General features: G+C 32.6%; 1 protein-coding gene across 1 annotated transcript; it reads left to right on the top strand.

The window, feature by feature from the left end:
* Positions 1-10,729: 10,729 nt before the first annotated feature.
* LOC108811776 (protein TOPLESS) lies at positions 10,730-16,337 on the top strand. The gene is made up of 19 exons (XM_018583866.2): positions 10,730-10,884; positions 11,147-11,271; positions 11,355-11,534; positions 11,599-11,871; positions 11,956-12,133; positions 12,217-12,340; positions 12,423-12,728; positions 12,806-12,915; positions 12,993-13,062; positions 13,155-13,228; positions 13,309-13,500; positions 13,569-14,072; positions 14,153-14,242; positions 14,537-14,683; positions 14,759-15,049; positions 15,129-15,353; positions 15,436-15,624; positions 15,717-15,883; positions 15,974-16,337. Exons 2-19 carry the CDS (start codon positions 11,192-11,194, stop codon positions 16,185-16,187), a joined length of 3,414 nt encoding a protein of 1,137 aa, XP_018439368.1. The 5' UTR covers positions 10,730-10,884; positions 11,147-11,191; the 3' UTR covers positions 16,188-16,337.
* Positions 16,338-16,349: the final 12 nt, after the last annotated feature.

Genomic DNA, 16,349 nt, shown 5'->3' with positions numbered 1-16,349 from the left:
AAATATACTTTGTAGATCATAAATTTAAATTTGGTATATGTATGTACCAAATATGAGTTTGATATTTGTTGTTTGTTGCCTTATACATAGCCCGTAAAATTGGAGTTTATAAGTGGCTGTAGAAGGTGGTTTCGTTTTTTTTAAACAGAAGGTGGTTATTTACGTTTTCTAGATGCAGTTGTATTTAGTTATGTCATTCAGTTATATTTTAGATGTAGTTATATTTTAATGTGGACATAACCTTTATCAACTGGTCATGATCCAATTTTAATAGTATTGATTATTTTGTTGAAGTATTCTAAAGGTCTTGTAAAGATATTGTAAGCAATTTAAATTTCTGATGTTTAATATATTCCAGTGGCACATTTGTAAATACTAGAACAAACTAAGATGACCTCAAAATAAAGTCTCATATTTCAATTGTAAAAATGTTATTAGAAATGTTAATATATATTTAAACAACTAAAATAAAAAATAAGTCTGTTAGAAAAAAGGTTTACAAACTACGACGTTTAAAAATTAAAACAGACTATCTATGCAAATCATACCTGTAACAGTCATGATCCATTTTCAGTTTCAAAAAAAAAACATGTCAGGTATGATCCACCTTGGTCTTACCCTCATTTACATCTTCTACTCTACTCCTCTCCACCTAAGGAGAGCGTTTCTTTAGAATCCATCAAAAATGGTGATCATGGCAAAGTAAAAAACTATCTTTTTTTTACTGAAAAAATCTATCTTACCTGTAAAAAAATGTGATACAGAAGTTTACAAAAAAAAAAGTGATACAGAAAAGAATGATTTCAAAGCCTAAACAAATTGGCAACTCGAGAGACGTTTTGGTTAGGTTCAAAGAAAAAAATGATTGTAACATGTCACGTCTTTTTTTGGAGGGGGGATGATGGAGGATAATCCTCGTATATAGTGATAGGAAAAGCATAATTAATTAAATGTAGGTGTTGTTGTTTAAATAAGAAGAATTTCTGTTGGTTAAATAAAAAGAAATTAGGAAAATACAAAATTTAATATAAATCATAGGTTTGAAATATTCAAGTGGTAGAAATCCGTAAATATTATTGAAACAGAAGAGCACCTAAAAAAAAGTCTTCTGTTTTAATAGTATAGATAAAATATATTCAAAATACCATACATCTCCTTCACATAATGGAAACTGCATACAAAATTACGTACGCTGTTGAACATCGTCCAAACTAAATAGGATATACACTTATAGATATAGTCCAGCTAAAGCATTTTGATGCGTGTGTCCTCCAATAGTCTTCTGATCTCTTGGAAACCTGCATTCTGCATATTTTACCAGATATACAAGAGACACTCGAAGGATATATACCAGAATACACCAGTTTGGGTCTCGTATTTAAAAGCCAATGATGTATTTTTAAATCCAACAAAAAATCACAAACCATCCCTTATGGGACCTATTTTTATTTTTTATGTCATCTTGTGTCCTGAATCTTAGTCCTTCCATCACTCTTTTCCAAATCAACAGCCACTTCCATTAACCAAATCGTGTCAGTTGGAATAGATTCGAACTCCTGCATATAAAACCAAAACTCATCTTGTTTAAGTTTTCAATAGTCTTCCATTCGCCAAACAATACATTGATTCCCCAAAGATTTCAAATAGTTATTCCTACAAATAGCATGAATTTTGATCCCCTGAAACAAATTACATTAAAATAACACATAAATCATAATCTCAGTAAAAAAAGCTTAAACCAAAAACTTAAAAATGTGGCAGCACTTATTTACCTTTCTGTCTGCAAATATGATCCCTAAAGTTTCACCAAATGACTTTGGTTTCAATAAACCAAGTTCTTTTCCATGGCCTACTTTCATCGAGGTACATCATCTTTTTCTTAGAAGACACTATATGAGAAATGAAGCTTTGAGTCTAGATGGCGTGTCTTGTTTGATTGTAGATCGTCAATATATAAAAGAAAAGTAAAGGCATCAAGTTTAGAATATTCTCATTCAATTTAGTTATAAAATAGAGGCCGTGAGTTTAGGAAAATCTATTATCTTGACAACCAAGTTTATTCAAGTTATGAAACATTAGATTTTCTGGTATATTATTATCGATATTTCAGTTACCAAATTCACGCTTTCTTGTTTTGATTTTATGTTATTGTCACGTTGAAGATATGGGAATATATGATTGGCTGGGTATTTATGATTTAGATTATTCGTTATTGTTAAGTATAAAAATAGTAAAGATTTTGTTTCTTATACTAAATTTACGGGACTTTAGAAAATATATAATAGTTGCCTAAATATTAGCCTTTTATTTTCTAGTAAATATTTTTTTTGGTTTGTGATTTACAGAGATCTGCAAATTGTATACGTTGGCCGAGTATATTGAACAGTTGGCCGAAATTTTTTTGTTTAGTGATTATCCATATAATTAGGCTGATGTGTTAATTAAAAAAAATAAAAAAATTAATGAATAAATTAAACATGATTGTATTTGGGGTTTAGGGTTCGTCTCCACACATCTTAAATTTAATAGCTTCGGTATATATAAAGTGACTGAACATTTTTTGTCACATTATTATGTATAATTTTGAATAGAGCAGGATGTGTGTTGATAAGATTGCAATCGATTTTAACTAAATAATACTTTAATAAAAGTGAACTGAATGGATTTCACAGTTGAAGAATGTATAGATCAAAATGCCAAAGCTTAAATGTTGAAGCATCAGTGTTGATGGGACATGATGATATAAGTTTCATAAAAAAATGGTACATTCAGGAAATTGTCCCGATGGTTTAAGATTGCATACACAATGGTCCATCAATGTAATGCATACACTTGTTTAGTTACAGGAAAAAAGGGAAACACCTTTTTTTTAAAAAAAAAGGTGCATTAAAAAGAAAAGCGTTGAATATACGATAAATAAAAACATTGTTTTAAAATAAAATCAGTGGCACATCTCTGTAAATATTGTTAAAACAGATGGACACCTCAAAAAAGGGCCTTCTATTTTAATAGTATAGATTTATTATTTGAAACTACTAGCAACAACACCTATAACATTGCGAACATAATAGTATATTCAGACAGTCTTATAATAACCATGTTTTATATATAAACTATTGAAAAATATTTAATATATATTATTCTAATACTTAGTTCATAAATTATTATATAATACTTCCTAACAACTATATAACATATTAAATATCTCCATTATAAACGGATGTTTAAAAATGGATTTAACAAATTTACCATCATTTATAAATTAACAAAAAAGAAATATGGTCCCCAACAAATACAATAAGTATCTTATTAAAATAAAATATTATATTTTTTGAATCTAATCTATTAATTTAGGGTCCTATTTTTATATATTATTAACAAGTCATAGTTAGACCACTTAAAAAATTAATTAATATAACATATTTGGTTATTTACATTAATAATAAACCAACTATAAATTATATTTTTTTTAACTATGATAAAATCTGTTGAGAAAGAATTTAACAAAATCTTACTAAAAGTTTAAATACTTTTTATAAAATAACACATTAATTAATTTCGTAGTTAGTAATATAATATTGTTATAAATCAATGTTAATTAAAATTTTATTCTAAAACAAGAAAATAGAAAATTATATACTATTTTATGAATTTTATAATTATATTCCTGTATTATATAAAAATAGAAGTGATTTATGAATTAAACAATAAATTATATTAAAGAGGCAAATTAAAAAAAAATATTTTTCAAAATTGTTTTGTTTAAATAATAGCACTCATCATCAAAATGTGTTAAATTCGTAAAATATATGACATTTTATACAAAATAAGTTTATTAATATAGGTTAAACTTTTATATCTACAATTATATGTTATAGTTTTATTTATTTTGAAACTCTAAACAATATATTATTTAGAAATTTATATACAAAAATATAATGGTATATAATAACATTTAGTCCATATAGTATTTATAAAATATGTTATTAGAAAACTATGAAATTTTAATTATAAATTTATTTTATTTTAATTATAACAAAATCAGTTGTGGAAAATTTAGAAAACGTTACCAAAATTTTACAATAGATAAAATCATAGATAATAAATAATACTTTTTGAAATACATAAAAAAAACTATATATGCTGTATAAATTTAAGTAATCTAATATTTTGAAATCTTAACTAAAAAGGAAAAATTAATATCATAACATCCAAAATATCCTATATCAATTAAATTTACTAAAATAATATGATAGATGCTAGAATATATAAAATTTACTAAAATAATTGTGCATTATTATTTAACACTAAAATATAAGTTATATATTTAAAAAATTTCTAATAATATCAGCACAGACGTGCGGGTTAAATTCTAATTACTAATTATAATATAGTCTAAAATGTAGTTGGTATTGGAATTACTTTTGCAATTTCAAACACTTAATTATATTTAAAATATTTTTTTTTGACAAGAAAAACATATTCTACCCTTTTTAATAAATTTAAGATCAATTGTTAAACCTTTACAATCACAACTATGTTAGTGGTTTTAATAAATTTAAAATCAATTGTTAAATGTTTTCTAACTGTCAAAAACTTTAAAGAATAGATGCCCCACAAAGGACAGGCTCATCAGCTGGGGTCTTCAAGTGCCACCGCTATCGCTATGTCTCACGTCAACAACCCAAAATCTGATTTTTTAGTGTTTTATACAGTGGCGGAACTAGGTGGGGAGGGGGTGAGGCAGCTGCCCCCCATGATTTTTTTTGGGTATAATTTGGCTTAGAAGTTTATAATGCTCTGGATGAAAATTTGAACTTATATATATATATAAATATATGTATATATTACTAGTGTTTTGTTGTTTTGTCCCGGATAGAGATTCATCCTAGATTCGCCACTGGTTTTATACTGTATTTGGTATAACGCTCAAGAACTTGTTTAGTTTTATCGTGTTCAGTAGCATAAAATTCAAATTTCAATATTTGTTTAATCAATTAATGTTCATTAGATTTGTAGGAAAAGTAAATCTCTATGTGTAAGGTGTTTACAAAGAATTGAATGTGTTCAAGCTACCTAAACTTCAATAATAAAATTATATTTTGTCGTTTAAAAAAGATTGAATGTGTTCGGTCGCAAGTCACAACGACAACACGATTACTATAATTTATGCGCATTTAAAGACCTACTAGAGCTTGACCCGCACACCCGTGCGGGTATTATTTTGCAATAGATATATAAACATTTTAAGCATAATAATTTGACAGTTTCATTACTTTAGTTTACTGTTGAGACCAAGTATTACGATATATTATCGTGTTATATGTAATTTGGCAAAAAATAATTTTATATAGGTACTAATATAACATGTCGAGTCAAATACATATTAACATTTCTTTCATATTATATTGTATTACTTGATGAGTACACGAATGAATAATCATTATATATATTGCTTGATTTTATGTGTTAGATTTTACACAATTGGTGTACAATAATAGTTAATTGAATTTTGCATTGTTGGATTTTATTCTGAAGACAAAACAAACGGATATATAATTATCTTTTAAAATTGTTATATTTGGTGTAGTATGTTAGTTTAATTAAATTGATTTAGTTATGCAGTTAAATGACATATTAAAAGGCAGTAGCACAAGTTGGTAAATATTAAGGAAAAATGAGGGTTAATTCTAAGTTGTATTTTAGTTTTAATAGATTATATGTAATGTATGTTTATTTTCTTTCTTAAAAACATAAGTCTATTACTCTTTTCTTCTTAATATTACTACTATTCATTCCAAACAACGTTATATATCATCTTTTATTCTCTTATTCATGTTTCCAAACAATTTCTAAATGTACTTATATTTCAATAAAATGGACAGACGGATATAGATTCCCACACGGTTTTAAAAACTGGGTCCGGTCCGACCGTTGATCCAACTATAATTCCGAGTCAATGTTCGATCTGATTTTCAAAACATTAATAAATATATTATGTTGAGTTAAATATTATTAATATATTATGCTGTTTTGGGACAAATTTAAAATCAGTTAAATTGGTGATCAACTTACAATTTTAATATCATATTTATTAGATAGATAAGAGAGATTGTAACTTTAAAATATTTAATAGTTGATATTATTTTTTTCATATACTTTAAATTGATAAGGCTGTTTAAAAATTATAAAGAGTGATTCTTAGTTAAAAAGGTGATTCACGTTATGGCATTTTCAAAGTTTTTTTTGGTTGAAAAAAAAATCATTTCTTGTATCAGTTAGTTAGAGAATATTTAGGTGGATAGATAATTAATGATAATTTTAAAAGGATTGTTATTATTAAAGGAAATGATACAACTTGGTAAATACTAAGAAAAAGTAAGGGTTATTTCCCATTTGTACTTCACTTTTAATAAGATAGATGGGAAATACTTCAAATGTATTAAGTATGATGACAATTTATACAAATATGGAAATTATCAGTTGGGATTTTTTTTCAAGCTAAAAACTGTGTATTTATTTTGTCCCTGAAATATAATATTAATTATATTTTCATGATGATCTCGTGCTAAAACATAGTGTCATTTTAATACAATACGAAATATAGTGTTACATTAAAATAATATAATTTTTAGTGTTGTATTTTGTGCAAAAACACACTAAAAAGAATTTTGGGTTGGAAATGTCAAATCACACTGAAATAGTGTTTTTTTTTGCCATCTGATTTATTAAACATATAAAAACATTACAAGACCCAAAAGCAGCCTAAAAAACTATTACATTTAAGCCCACGCTTAACCAACCACCAAGTCCAAAAAAGAGAGACCGAGGCCCAATAAAATCATCGCCACTCACAAACCACGTGTCGAATCCACATCAACCACGAAGACGCGTGTGAGCGGTTGAAGCTTCGTCATCTCTCTCTGAACCGGAGGTCGCCGCCGGGACCGAAGAACCGGTACCTCACCGGAATCGCAATCACCCCTTCCTTCTCATACAGAAGTCGACGCTGTTAATTGAACTAGACAGAATCCCCGGGATCACCGGGATACTCACCACGACCACCGGATTCCACCTCCGACGACAATATCAGAGGGAAAGGAATCGGAGTCTTCACACAACGACCCGACCTTCAGGGAGCTCCTCTCGCTGACGCCATACTCGCACCCGAATTCGGTCACCAACCACCGCAAAGAACAAACTTGTACACAGCTCGAAACCTTCCATGAGACTTGAAAGCCGGCGACCACTACCATAGAGGAATCGGTACGGCCCCAAGAATACACGCCGGCGATTATCGATGGGAAATCCACCGTTTCCCGGAAATACAAAGCCGGACCACCACCTACGAAACCGATGCATGGCCGGAAGCAGAAGAAAATTCGGAATGATTGCAAATCAAACCGTGACTGAAATAGTGTTTTTAGACAACATAGTATCAGTGACAAAAAAAAAAAAAGACAACATAGTATTATAGTTTGAAGATACCATAAAAACGTGCACATAAATTGAGCTATGTTTAAAAGAAAAAAAAATGTCGCATCGAAAAAAGAAGTAAAAGAATGGGACCGAGGAGAGAAAGGGTAAGTTCTGGCCCGAGAATTCTTAAATGCATTTTTCCACATGTTCTTATTTAACTAATGTAGTGATTAAATTTAAATCAAAATTAATTGTTTAATTTAAATACTATTATTTTATTTTTAAGAACCTCTGTTTTACAAACCGATTGATAATAAAAGGTTGCTCTGAGTTGAGTGTCTTTAACATCACACGCGATAAGAAATAAACAATCACACGCGATAAGAAATAAACAAAATGATGTTTACTAGTCAACCTCCTTAATGTATCGTATAGTTATAAATTTTTGTTGACCAAAAATAATAGTGACAATTTTACTGGATACGTGGATAGTAAATCTTATGATATGAGCACGCAATTCTCAAAAAGTAATTAGTTGTTAATTAAAATAATAATGATTTACGAGGTTTTAATATCTACTTAATAAATTCTCAAAAGATATTTTTTTTGAAAATTTGCTGCATGGTTATTAGAACTCCATCAACCATTTTTGTTTTAATTAATAATTAATCACTTTTTAAGAACCTTATGTTCATATCGTTGAAGGAGTTGACTTTATATTCGTGGTGAATAACAAGAGTGATATATCTAGAAATTATTTTATTATATTACTTCCTCTTGATATTTCAGATTTTATTATTAAAAATATTTATTTATAAATTGCTATTAATTCATTTCAAAAAGTAACTTAAAATATAGAAACATGAATGGAATAATTTAATAGAGAAATTTAGAAATAATAAATAAAATATGTATTCACTATATTACATGTAGAATTTTTGTTAACAAATCTTTCAATAACATCAAAATTACTTTGTTTCGAGATTCATTTTATAACAAATTACACAATGATAAAAGAATTATCCTAAATACTAGTAATTGATATCTAGTAACATAAATACCAGTGTTCTAAAAATTGGTTTAGGCAACATTTAAATGCTAATCATTATAAAACTGTGGTGAATGTTTTGTAAACCGCCTAAATAATTATAATATTATAATAATATATAATATATTATTTAAAATTGTAACTTAATATATTATAATATAGGTCCTTATGAAATAAAATAAAATAAATATTATAATCTATAGACAATGATATTTAATATAAACATTACATATATTTAATATATAGCTATAATTTATAAATGTAAATGTGTAAATCGTCGGATTAATAATCTAGACGTCGTTTAATCATTTTTGGTCTTGAGTCATTCTCTGTATAGTGTCTACCATTTTCTTGAATATTGATAATTAAATACTAATATATTAGAAATAAGCGAAATATGGAAAAAGAAAAAAAAATAAACCAAAAAGAAAAACTGGAAAGCAAATAACAAAGCATTAAAAGTTTTACGTGAACGTGTAAGAGAATGGGACACATATAAGTGGAAAGTGACCATTCGCCAACACCTCATCTTCAAATTATTAGTACTATTGTCTTTTGCATAAAACAGCACTACAACAATATAACAAAACAAATCCTAGGTCTGAAATTTATTATTCGTGATTCGAATTCGATCTGAAATTCGTTCTGAAATCACTCAGAAAATAGGATATCCAAAATATCTGGATTCGAATCTGGATAGTAAAATTTCTGATTCGTTAAAACTAGATCTATATTTCTTAAATTTTAGATCCGGATTCGGATTCATTTTTTAATATATTAAAATTTTACTTTTATTATTAATTATATTTGATATATTAATATTTATACATATTAGTCTTCTAATCTTACATTTTAATTTTAATAATATTACATGCATAAATATATTCATAAATTTTGTAAAAGTATTTAGTTTATTTAATATTTTAGATTTTTGTATTTTAAAAAAAAATTATTTTTACAGATCTGGATCCAGATTTGGATACTCGCGGTATCATAATATCTATATGTATATTTGAAATCCAAATTTCCGAAAGACATGAATCCAACCAGATGTCAAAATTACGGATTTAAATCTGGGTATTCTAAATTTTTTGAATATTTGAATCTGTCCTAGACCTAACAAATTCTATTAAATATATTTTGGCGGTAGTTTAGACCATTTTGTCAGACTAAAAACCATTTTAGTTGGTTGCAAAAAAAAAAACCATTTTAGTTGCCCGAGTAAGGAAACAAAACCAAATATAGTTTTCAAATGCAACTTTTTAAAAGCTGAGTTCGATAGAGAGAATATGTACTTGATGTAATTTATCATCTAAAAATATACTCTATATAATAACAGTTCATTAAAAATGGGATGATAATTAGTAAAAATATACTATATAATATTGGGAAGTTAGGGCCGAGCTTCATCAATGCGTCACTTATCTCGTGAGAGTGAGACTTTTGGACGGACACGCCTCTGATGGAACCCACCTGCATTGCTTTTGGCCGGACCCTTTTTCATTTTATTATTAATTTATTATACTACAAAAAGCAAAGAAGATGCAACCACCATCCCTCAAATCACTCTATTTTATTATCCTTTTGATTCTTTTTTTCAATAGAAATGTGCACACAACCAAATAACCAATCATACACTAAAATTTACCCATACTGAATAAGTTGAAAACCCAAGAGTTTGTTTTAAATAATGAGTTGAATATATTGGACAGGAAATAATCAGTGATACTGTGGTTAAATTGTCTAGTACAAAATAAAATAAAATAATCAGTGATACTGTGAAAAACTGAAAGGAATTATAAATTATTCTCATCTTCTTTATGACGTGTTGAACATTTCACCATCACGTGATGTTCGATGTGAGTAACCGCATCTGAAGAGGCAATTGCCTCACAATGTCATATCCGTAATAAAAGTCAAAGTCGAGGGTTAAAAAGAACTCATGTTAAATAAAGCTTTTGTCGCGCCACGAGGGATCTGAGACAAGCCTGACACATTGAATGAAACTCTAGCCATTAGATCACCGGTCCTCCGCGCCATCTAACAATATCAACGGTCGTCAAGATAAAGTATAAACCCCCTTGTGACGTAGACGATCACGCCTTCATGCACTACAGCTGGCAACTAATATTCCGAGCTGATAACTTCGAGAAATGTGGCCGATTTAACTCCTAGAGATAAGCTATTCCACTTATCACTCCGTTAGCTTTTCTTAGAGTGATAGGTAATAATACTTATCATCACCCAATTATCTGTCACCTTCTCTTATTAAAATCTCCATTTCTGCAAGTGTTAATGTCCGTATTTATATCTCGAAGAGAGAGAGAAATAAAAGGAAGAAGCTTTATTTTTCTTTCTTTCTTTCTTTAGTCCAAAAATCAATCCATCTTCTTCATCGATCTCTTTCTTCCTTCATGGTAAGTAAAGCTTCTTCTCTGTTTTTTTCTCTCTCTACCCTTTATGGTAAAGGAATCTCTTTTGTAAAGCTATCTAATTCCATGGCCAATTCCAGCAAAGATTTGAATTTTTTTTTTTTAATGATTTATCGTTATCTGCAGAGATGCGAAGTTTATGGATATTTTTTTTCAGATAAATAAATATTTCTTAATCAGGAACAAAACCTAGATTTGAGCTTGTTTCAGGCGTTTATGTAAATGGTAGCCATTGTATATGTTGCAGATCTGGTGAGAGTGATGTGCATCTGAGTTTGAAAAAAAGAGTTTTATGTCTTCTCTTAGTAGAGAGCTTGTGTTCCTGATCTTACAGTTTCTCGATGAAGAGAAGTTTAAAGAGACTGTTCACAAGTAAAAAATCTTGCCTCCTTCGATCTCTCTACTCTTTGTGTTGGGTTTAATAATAATGATGCTCATTTGGTTTTGTTTGTCAGGCTTGAACAAGAATCAGGATTTTTCTTCAATATGAAGTACTTCGAGGATGAGGTGCATAACGGGAACTGGGATGAGGTTGAGAAGTATCTCTCTGGTTTCACTAAAGTAGATGACAATAGATACTCTATGAAGATATTCTTTGAGATAAGAAAGCAGAAGTATCTCGAGGCTTTGGATAAGTAAGTGAGTTTTGTCTTCTTCTTTTAATAAGAGAGTTTGATATGTGATTTTTCCCTCTCGTAGGCATGATCGTCCCAAGGCGGTGGAGATACTAGTGAAGGATTTGAAAGTGTTTTCAACATTTAACGAGGAGCTTTTCAAAGAAATAACTCAGCTCTTGACATTAGAGAACTTCAGGGAGAATGAACAGTTATCCAAGTATGGGGACACCAAGTCAGCAAGATCGATCATGTTGGTGGAACTCAAGAAGCTTATCGAGGCGAATCCTTTGTTCCGTGATAAACTGCAGTTTCCTACTCTTAGAAACTCAAGGCTGAGGACTCTCATCAACCAGAGGTTTTTTTTTTTTTTTTTTTAATTGCTTTTGTCACTTACTCTGTTTTTGTTGGCATATCAAAACTCATTTACTCTTTAATGCAGCTTAAATTGGCAACATCAGCTTTGTAAAAACCCAAGGCCAAATCCGGATATAAAGACTCTTTTTGTTGATCATTCGTGTGGTCCTCCAAATGGTGCACGTGCTCCATCTCCTGTGAGTAATCCACTGCTTGGTGGATTGCCAAAAGCTGGTGGGTTTCCTCCTTTAGGTGCACACGGGGTAAGCTCGTCTCTATCTTTTTTTTTTTTTTTTTTACTTTCTCATGAGGCTAAGTATTTGAATTTGTCTCTCTATCTCTCCAGCCATTCCAACCAACGGCCTCACCCGTTCCAACTCCTCTTGCTGGTTGGATGTCTAGTCCTTCCTCTGTCCCACATCCGGCTGTCTCTGCAGGAGCCATTGCTCTTGGTGGTCCATCTATCCCTGGTACTACTCCCTCTATCAAATTTGTGTTTCTTCATCTGTGCAATGTGCTGACAGTGTAGCTCCTTTGCTGTTTTTGGTGCAGCGGGATTGAAGCACCCGAGAACTCCTCCAACTAATCCTGCGTTAGACTACCCATCAGCAGAGTCTGAACATGTCTCAAAAAGAACAAGGCCTATGGGAATCTCCGAGGAGGTTACTCTAGGTGTCAACATGTTACCAATGTCATTTCCAGGGCCAGGGCCAGGGCCAGGGCAAGGGCAAACACATGGTCACAGTCCAGCTTTCAAAGCACCTGATGACTTGCCCAAGACAGTTGCACGAACTTTGACTCAGGGCTCATCTCCCATGAGCATGGATTTCCACCCAATCAAACAGACTCTTCTTCTAGGTATGTTTCCTGCTGTTTATGAGCTTCCATGTAATGAATGATATTGTTCTAAATTAGATTCCATCTTTGTACACCAGTTGGTACAAATGTAGGAGATATCGGGCTGTGGGAAGTTGGGTCTCGAGAAAGATTAGTACAGAAGACCTTCAAAGTCTGGGATATAAGCAAATGTTCAATGCCCTTACAGGTGCCCTAAGCATACCAACAACAACTTTTCTATACATGTTACGAATCTCTAGCAACTAAACTATTTTGTGTCTTCAGGCTGCTTTGGTGAAAGAACCTGTTGTATCTGTTAACCGTGTGATATGGAGCCCAGACGGTTCCTTGTTCGGTAAAAAAAAAAAAATCACCCTTTAAATTAAACACGTGTCCAAGAATGCAAAAAGCTTATATATAACTCTGCCTTACGTTCTCAAAATGCAGGAGTTGCTTACTCGAGACATATTGTGCAATTATACTCTTACCATGGTGGTGAAGACATGAGACAACACCTTGAGGTTTTTATAACATTGACAAGCCTCTCTTTTTGTTTTCGTTGTGGAGATTTGTCTTTGTAATTATTAAGTGATTGTTTCAGATTGATGCTCACGTTGGTGGTGTGAATGATATTTCCTTTTCGACTCCAAACAAGCAACTATGTGTGATAACCTGTGGTGATGACAAAACCATCAAGGTCTGGGACGCTGCAACCGGTGTCAAAAGACATACCTTTGAAGGCCATGAAGCTCCTGTTTACTCCGTTTGCCCTCACTACAAGGAAAACATTCAAGTAAGCAATCCATTAAATCTCTCTCTCTCCCTTCTGTCACATGTTTCTGACATTTTGTTTTCTTCAAGTTCATATTCTCTACAGCGCTCGATGGGAAAATTAAGGCCTGGTTGTATGATAATATGGGATCTCGAGTTGACTATGATGCACCTGGTCGATGGTGTACTACAATGGCTTACAGTGCAGATGGAACAAGGCTATTTTCTTGCGGAACGAGTAAAGATGGAGAGTCTTACATAGTTGAGTGGAACGAAAGTGAAGGAGCTGTTAAAAGAACTTACCAAGGATTCCACAAGCGTTCTCTCGGTGTTGTGCAGTTTGACACAACTAAAAACCGTTACCTAGCTGCTGGAGATGACTTCTCCATCAAGTTCTGGGATATGGACAATGTGCAGCTTTTAACTGCCATTGATGGCGATGGAGGTCTCCAGGCGAGCCCGCGTATTCGGTTTAACAAGGAAGGCTCTCTCTTGGCCGTGTCTGGAAACGAGAATGTCATCAAGGTTTTGGCAAACTCTGATGGTTTAAGACTATTGCACACTGTCGAGAACGTTTCATCTGAATCATCCAAGGTACTAAGCCTCTCTAGATTTACTAATCTTGCACGCAATTTTGGAAAGTTTCTTTTTTAACACACTTGCATTTTCTACAGCCTGCGATAAACAGTCTTGCAGTTGCAGCAGCTGCTGCTACGAGTGCTGCAGCAGAACGATCAGCCAATGTGGTTTCCATCCAAGGAATGGTAAGTAAAGAACGTTATTCTTTTTTTTTTTTTTAATAACCTGGCATCCACTTAAGTGGATCCAGACTAGCGGCGAGTATCCGTATCGGCTAGGCCGGAGTACGCCTCGGTCACTGGACGCCGGAGGAACCCAGATTTTAAAATTTTAGTGGCTGGCGGGATTCGGACCCGACCCGGGTCCGTATTGGGGCCAAAACTCCCTCCTCAAGACTACTAGGCTGTCCTCATTTTCACTCATTTTATGTTTCATCTTTTTACATCATTAATCATTCATCACTATCTTTCTAAAAATAGAATGGAGATACGAGGAATATGGTGGATGTGAAGCCAGTGATTACAGAGGAATCAAATGATAAGTCTAAGATATGGAAGCTTACTGAAGTCAGCGAGCCTTCTCAGTGCAGGTCACTGAGACTCCCTGAGAATCTGAGAGTCGCTAAGGTATATAAACATTTTCTGATGATCAATGTTTTCTTCTGATGATATAAACCGATAACTTTTTTTTTTTTTTTGCAGATATCAAGATTGATTTTCACGAATTCAGGAAACGCTATCTTGGCTTTGGCATCAAACGCTATTCATCTCCTATGGAAATGGCAGAGGAATGAGCGCAACGCAACTGGAAAGGCGACAGCTTCGTTACCACCTCAGCAATGGCAACCAGCGAGTGGGATCCTCATGACTAACGACGCAGCTGAAAACAACCCTGAGGAAGCTGTGCCTTGTTTTGCTTTATCCAAGAATGATTCCTATGTAATGTCAGCCTCCGGTGGAAAGATTTCTTTATTTAACATGATGACGTTTAAGGTAATGTGTACAAAACAATGTCCTTACGGCTTTGTTGGTTTGTGTACTGATTGTTGTTGGCTGATTGATAATGTTTCAGACGATGGCTACTTTCATGCCACCACCGCCTGCTGCAACTTTTCTTGCTTTCCATCCTCAAGACAACAATATCATTGCTATCGGAATGGATGATAGCACTATCCAGATTTATAACGTCCGTGTTGATGAGGTGAAGAGTAAGCTTAAAGGTCATTCAAAGAGAATAACTGGTCTTGCCTTCTCCAATGTGTTAAATGTGTTGGTTTCTTCTGGAGCTGATGCTCAGGTTCGAACCCATCTTCTTTGTTTTTTTGAAAATCACTGGGACAAGATCAACAGTCTGGTGGTATGTTCTTCTTGTTTTGCAGCTTTGTGTTTGGAACACAGATGGATGGGAGAAGCAAAGAAGCAAGGTTCTGCCACTTCCACAGGGAAGACCCAACACCGCACCTTCAGACACGCGTGTTCAGTTCCACCAAGATCAAGCTCACTTCCTCGTCGTGCACGAGACACAGCTTGCTATTTACGAAACAACTAAGCTTGAATGCATGAAACAGGTATTTCAGTTACACTCCTCCTCTTCTCTCTCTCTCTCTCTCTGCAATGTATTATTGCATTTGATAAACGGTTGTGTATTGACTTGTTACAGTGGCCAGTGAGAGAGTCGTCAGCTCCAATCACTCATGCCACGTTCTCATGCGATAGCCAACTGATCTATGCGAGTTTTATGGATGCAACGATCTGTGTATTTAGCTCTGCAAATCTAAGACTCCGTTGCCGAGTCAACCCTTCTGCGTATCTACCAGCTAGTCTCAGGTAAACAACATAGGAAGGAATCTTGAACTCTCTTCACAACAGAGTAAATCTTTGATGAAGCTTTTGGTTGTTCTTTTTATTTTTGTGCAGTAACTCGAACGTACATCCTCTGGTGATTGCGGCACATCCGCAAGAACCAAACATGTTTGCGGTTGGTCTCTCAGACGGAGGAGTTCATATATTCGAACCGGTTGAGTCGGAAGGTAAATGGGGAGTGGCTCCACCTGCTGAGAACGGGTCTGCAAATGGCGCAGTGGCTGCACCATCCGTTGGAGCCTCTGCTTCTGATCAGCCACAGCGATGATCTGAACATGGATTCCACCTACCTCTCTTTCTTTCTGTTTTAAAGTTTTTTTTTTTTTTTTGGGTAGAAAGATTTATGATCCAGAGATTCTTAGACATGTTTAGATGTAACATATATTCTGTAATTTAGTGGTGAGAATGCTTTTATTTACAGTTTCTTCTG

Source organism: Raphanus sativus, chromosome 6, assembly GCF_000801105.2.
Source record: "Raphanus sativus cultivar WK10039 chromosome 6, ASM80110v3, whole genome shotgun sequence".
NCBI classification, from domain to species: Eukaryota; Viridiplantae; Streptophyta; class Magnoliopsida; order Brassicales; family Brassicaceae; genus Raphanus; species Raphanus sativus.
The sequence above is the reverse complement of the archived record's forward strand: the minus strand, read 5'-3'. Positions and strand labels throughout refer to the sequence as shown.

Bases quoted from the DNA above. Each gene is read 5' to 3' on its own strand.
- LOC108811776 (XM_018583866.2), top strand. From the start codon at position 11,192: ATGTCTTCTCTTAGTAGAGAGCTTGTGTTCCTGATCTTACAGTTTCTC. The intron at 11,872-11,955 runs GTTTTTTTTTTT...TCTTTAATGCAG, and splicing joins AGGACTCTCATCAACCAGAG to CTTAAATTGGCAACATCAGC. The intron at 14,243-14,536 runs GTAAGTAAAGAA...TTCTAAAAATAG, and splicing joins TGGTTTCCATCCAAGGAATG to AATGGAGATACGAGGAATAT.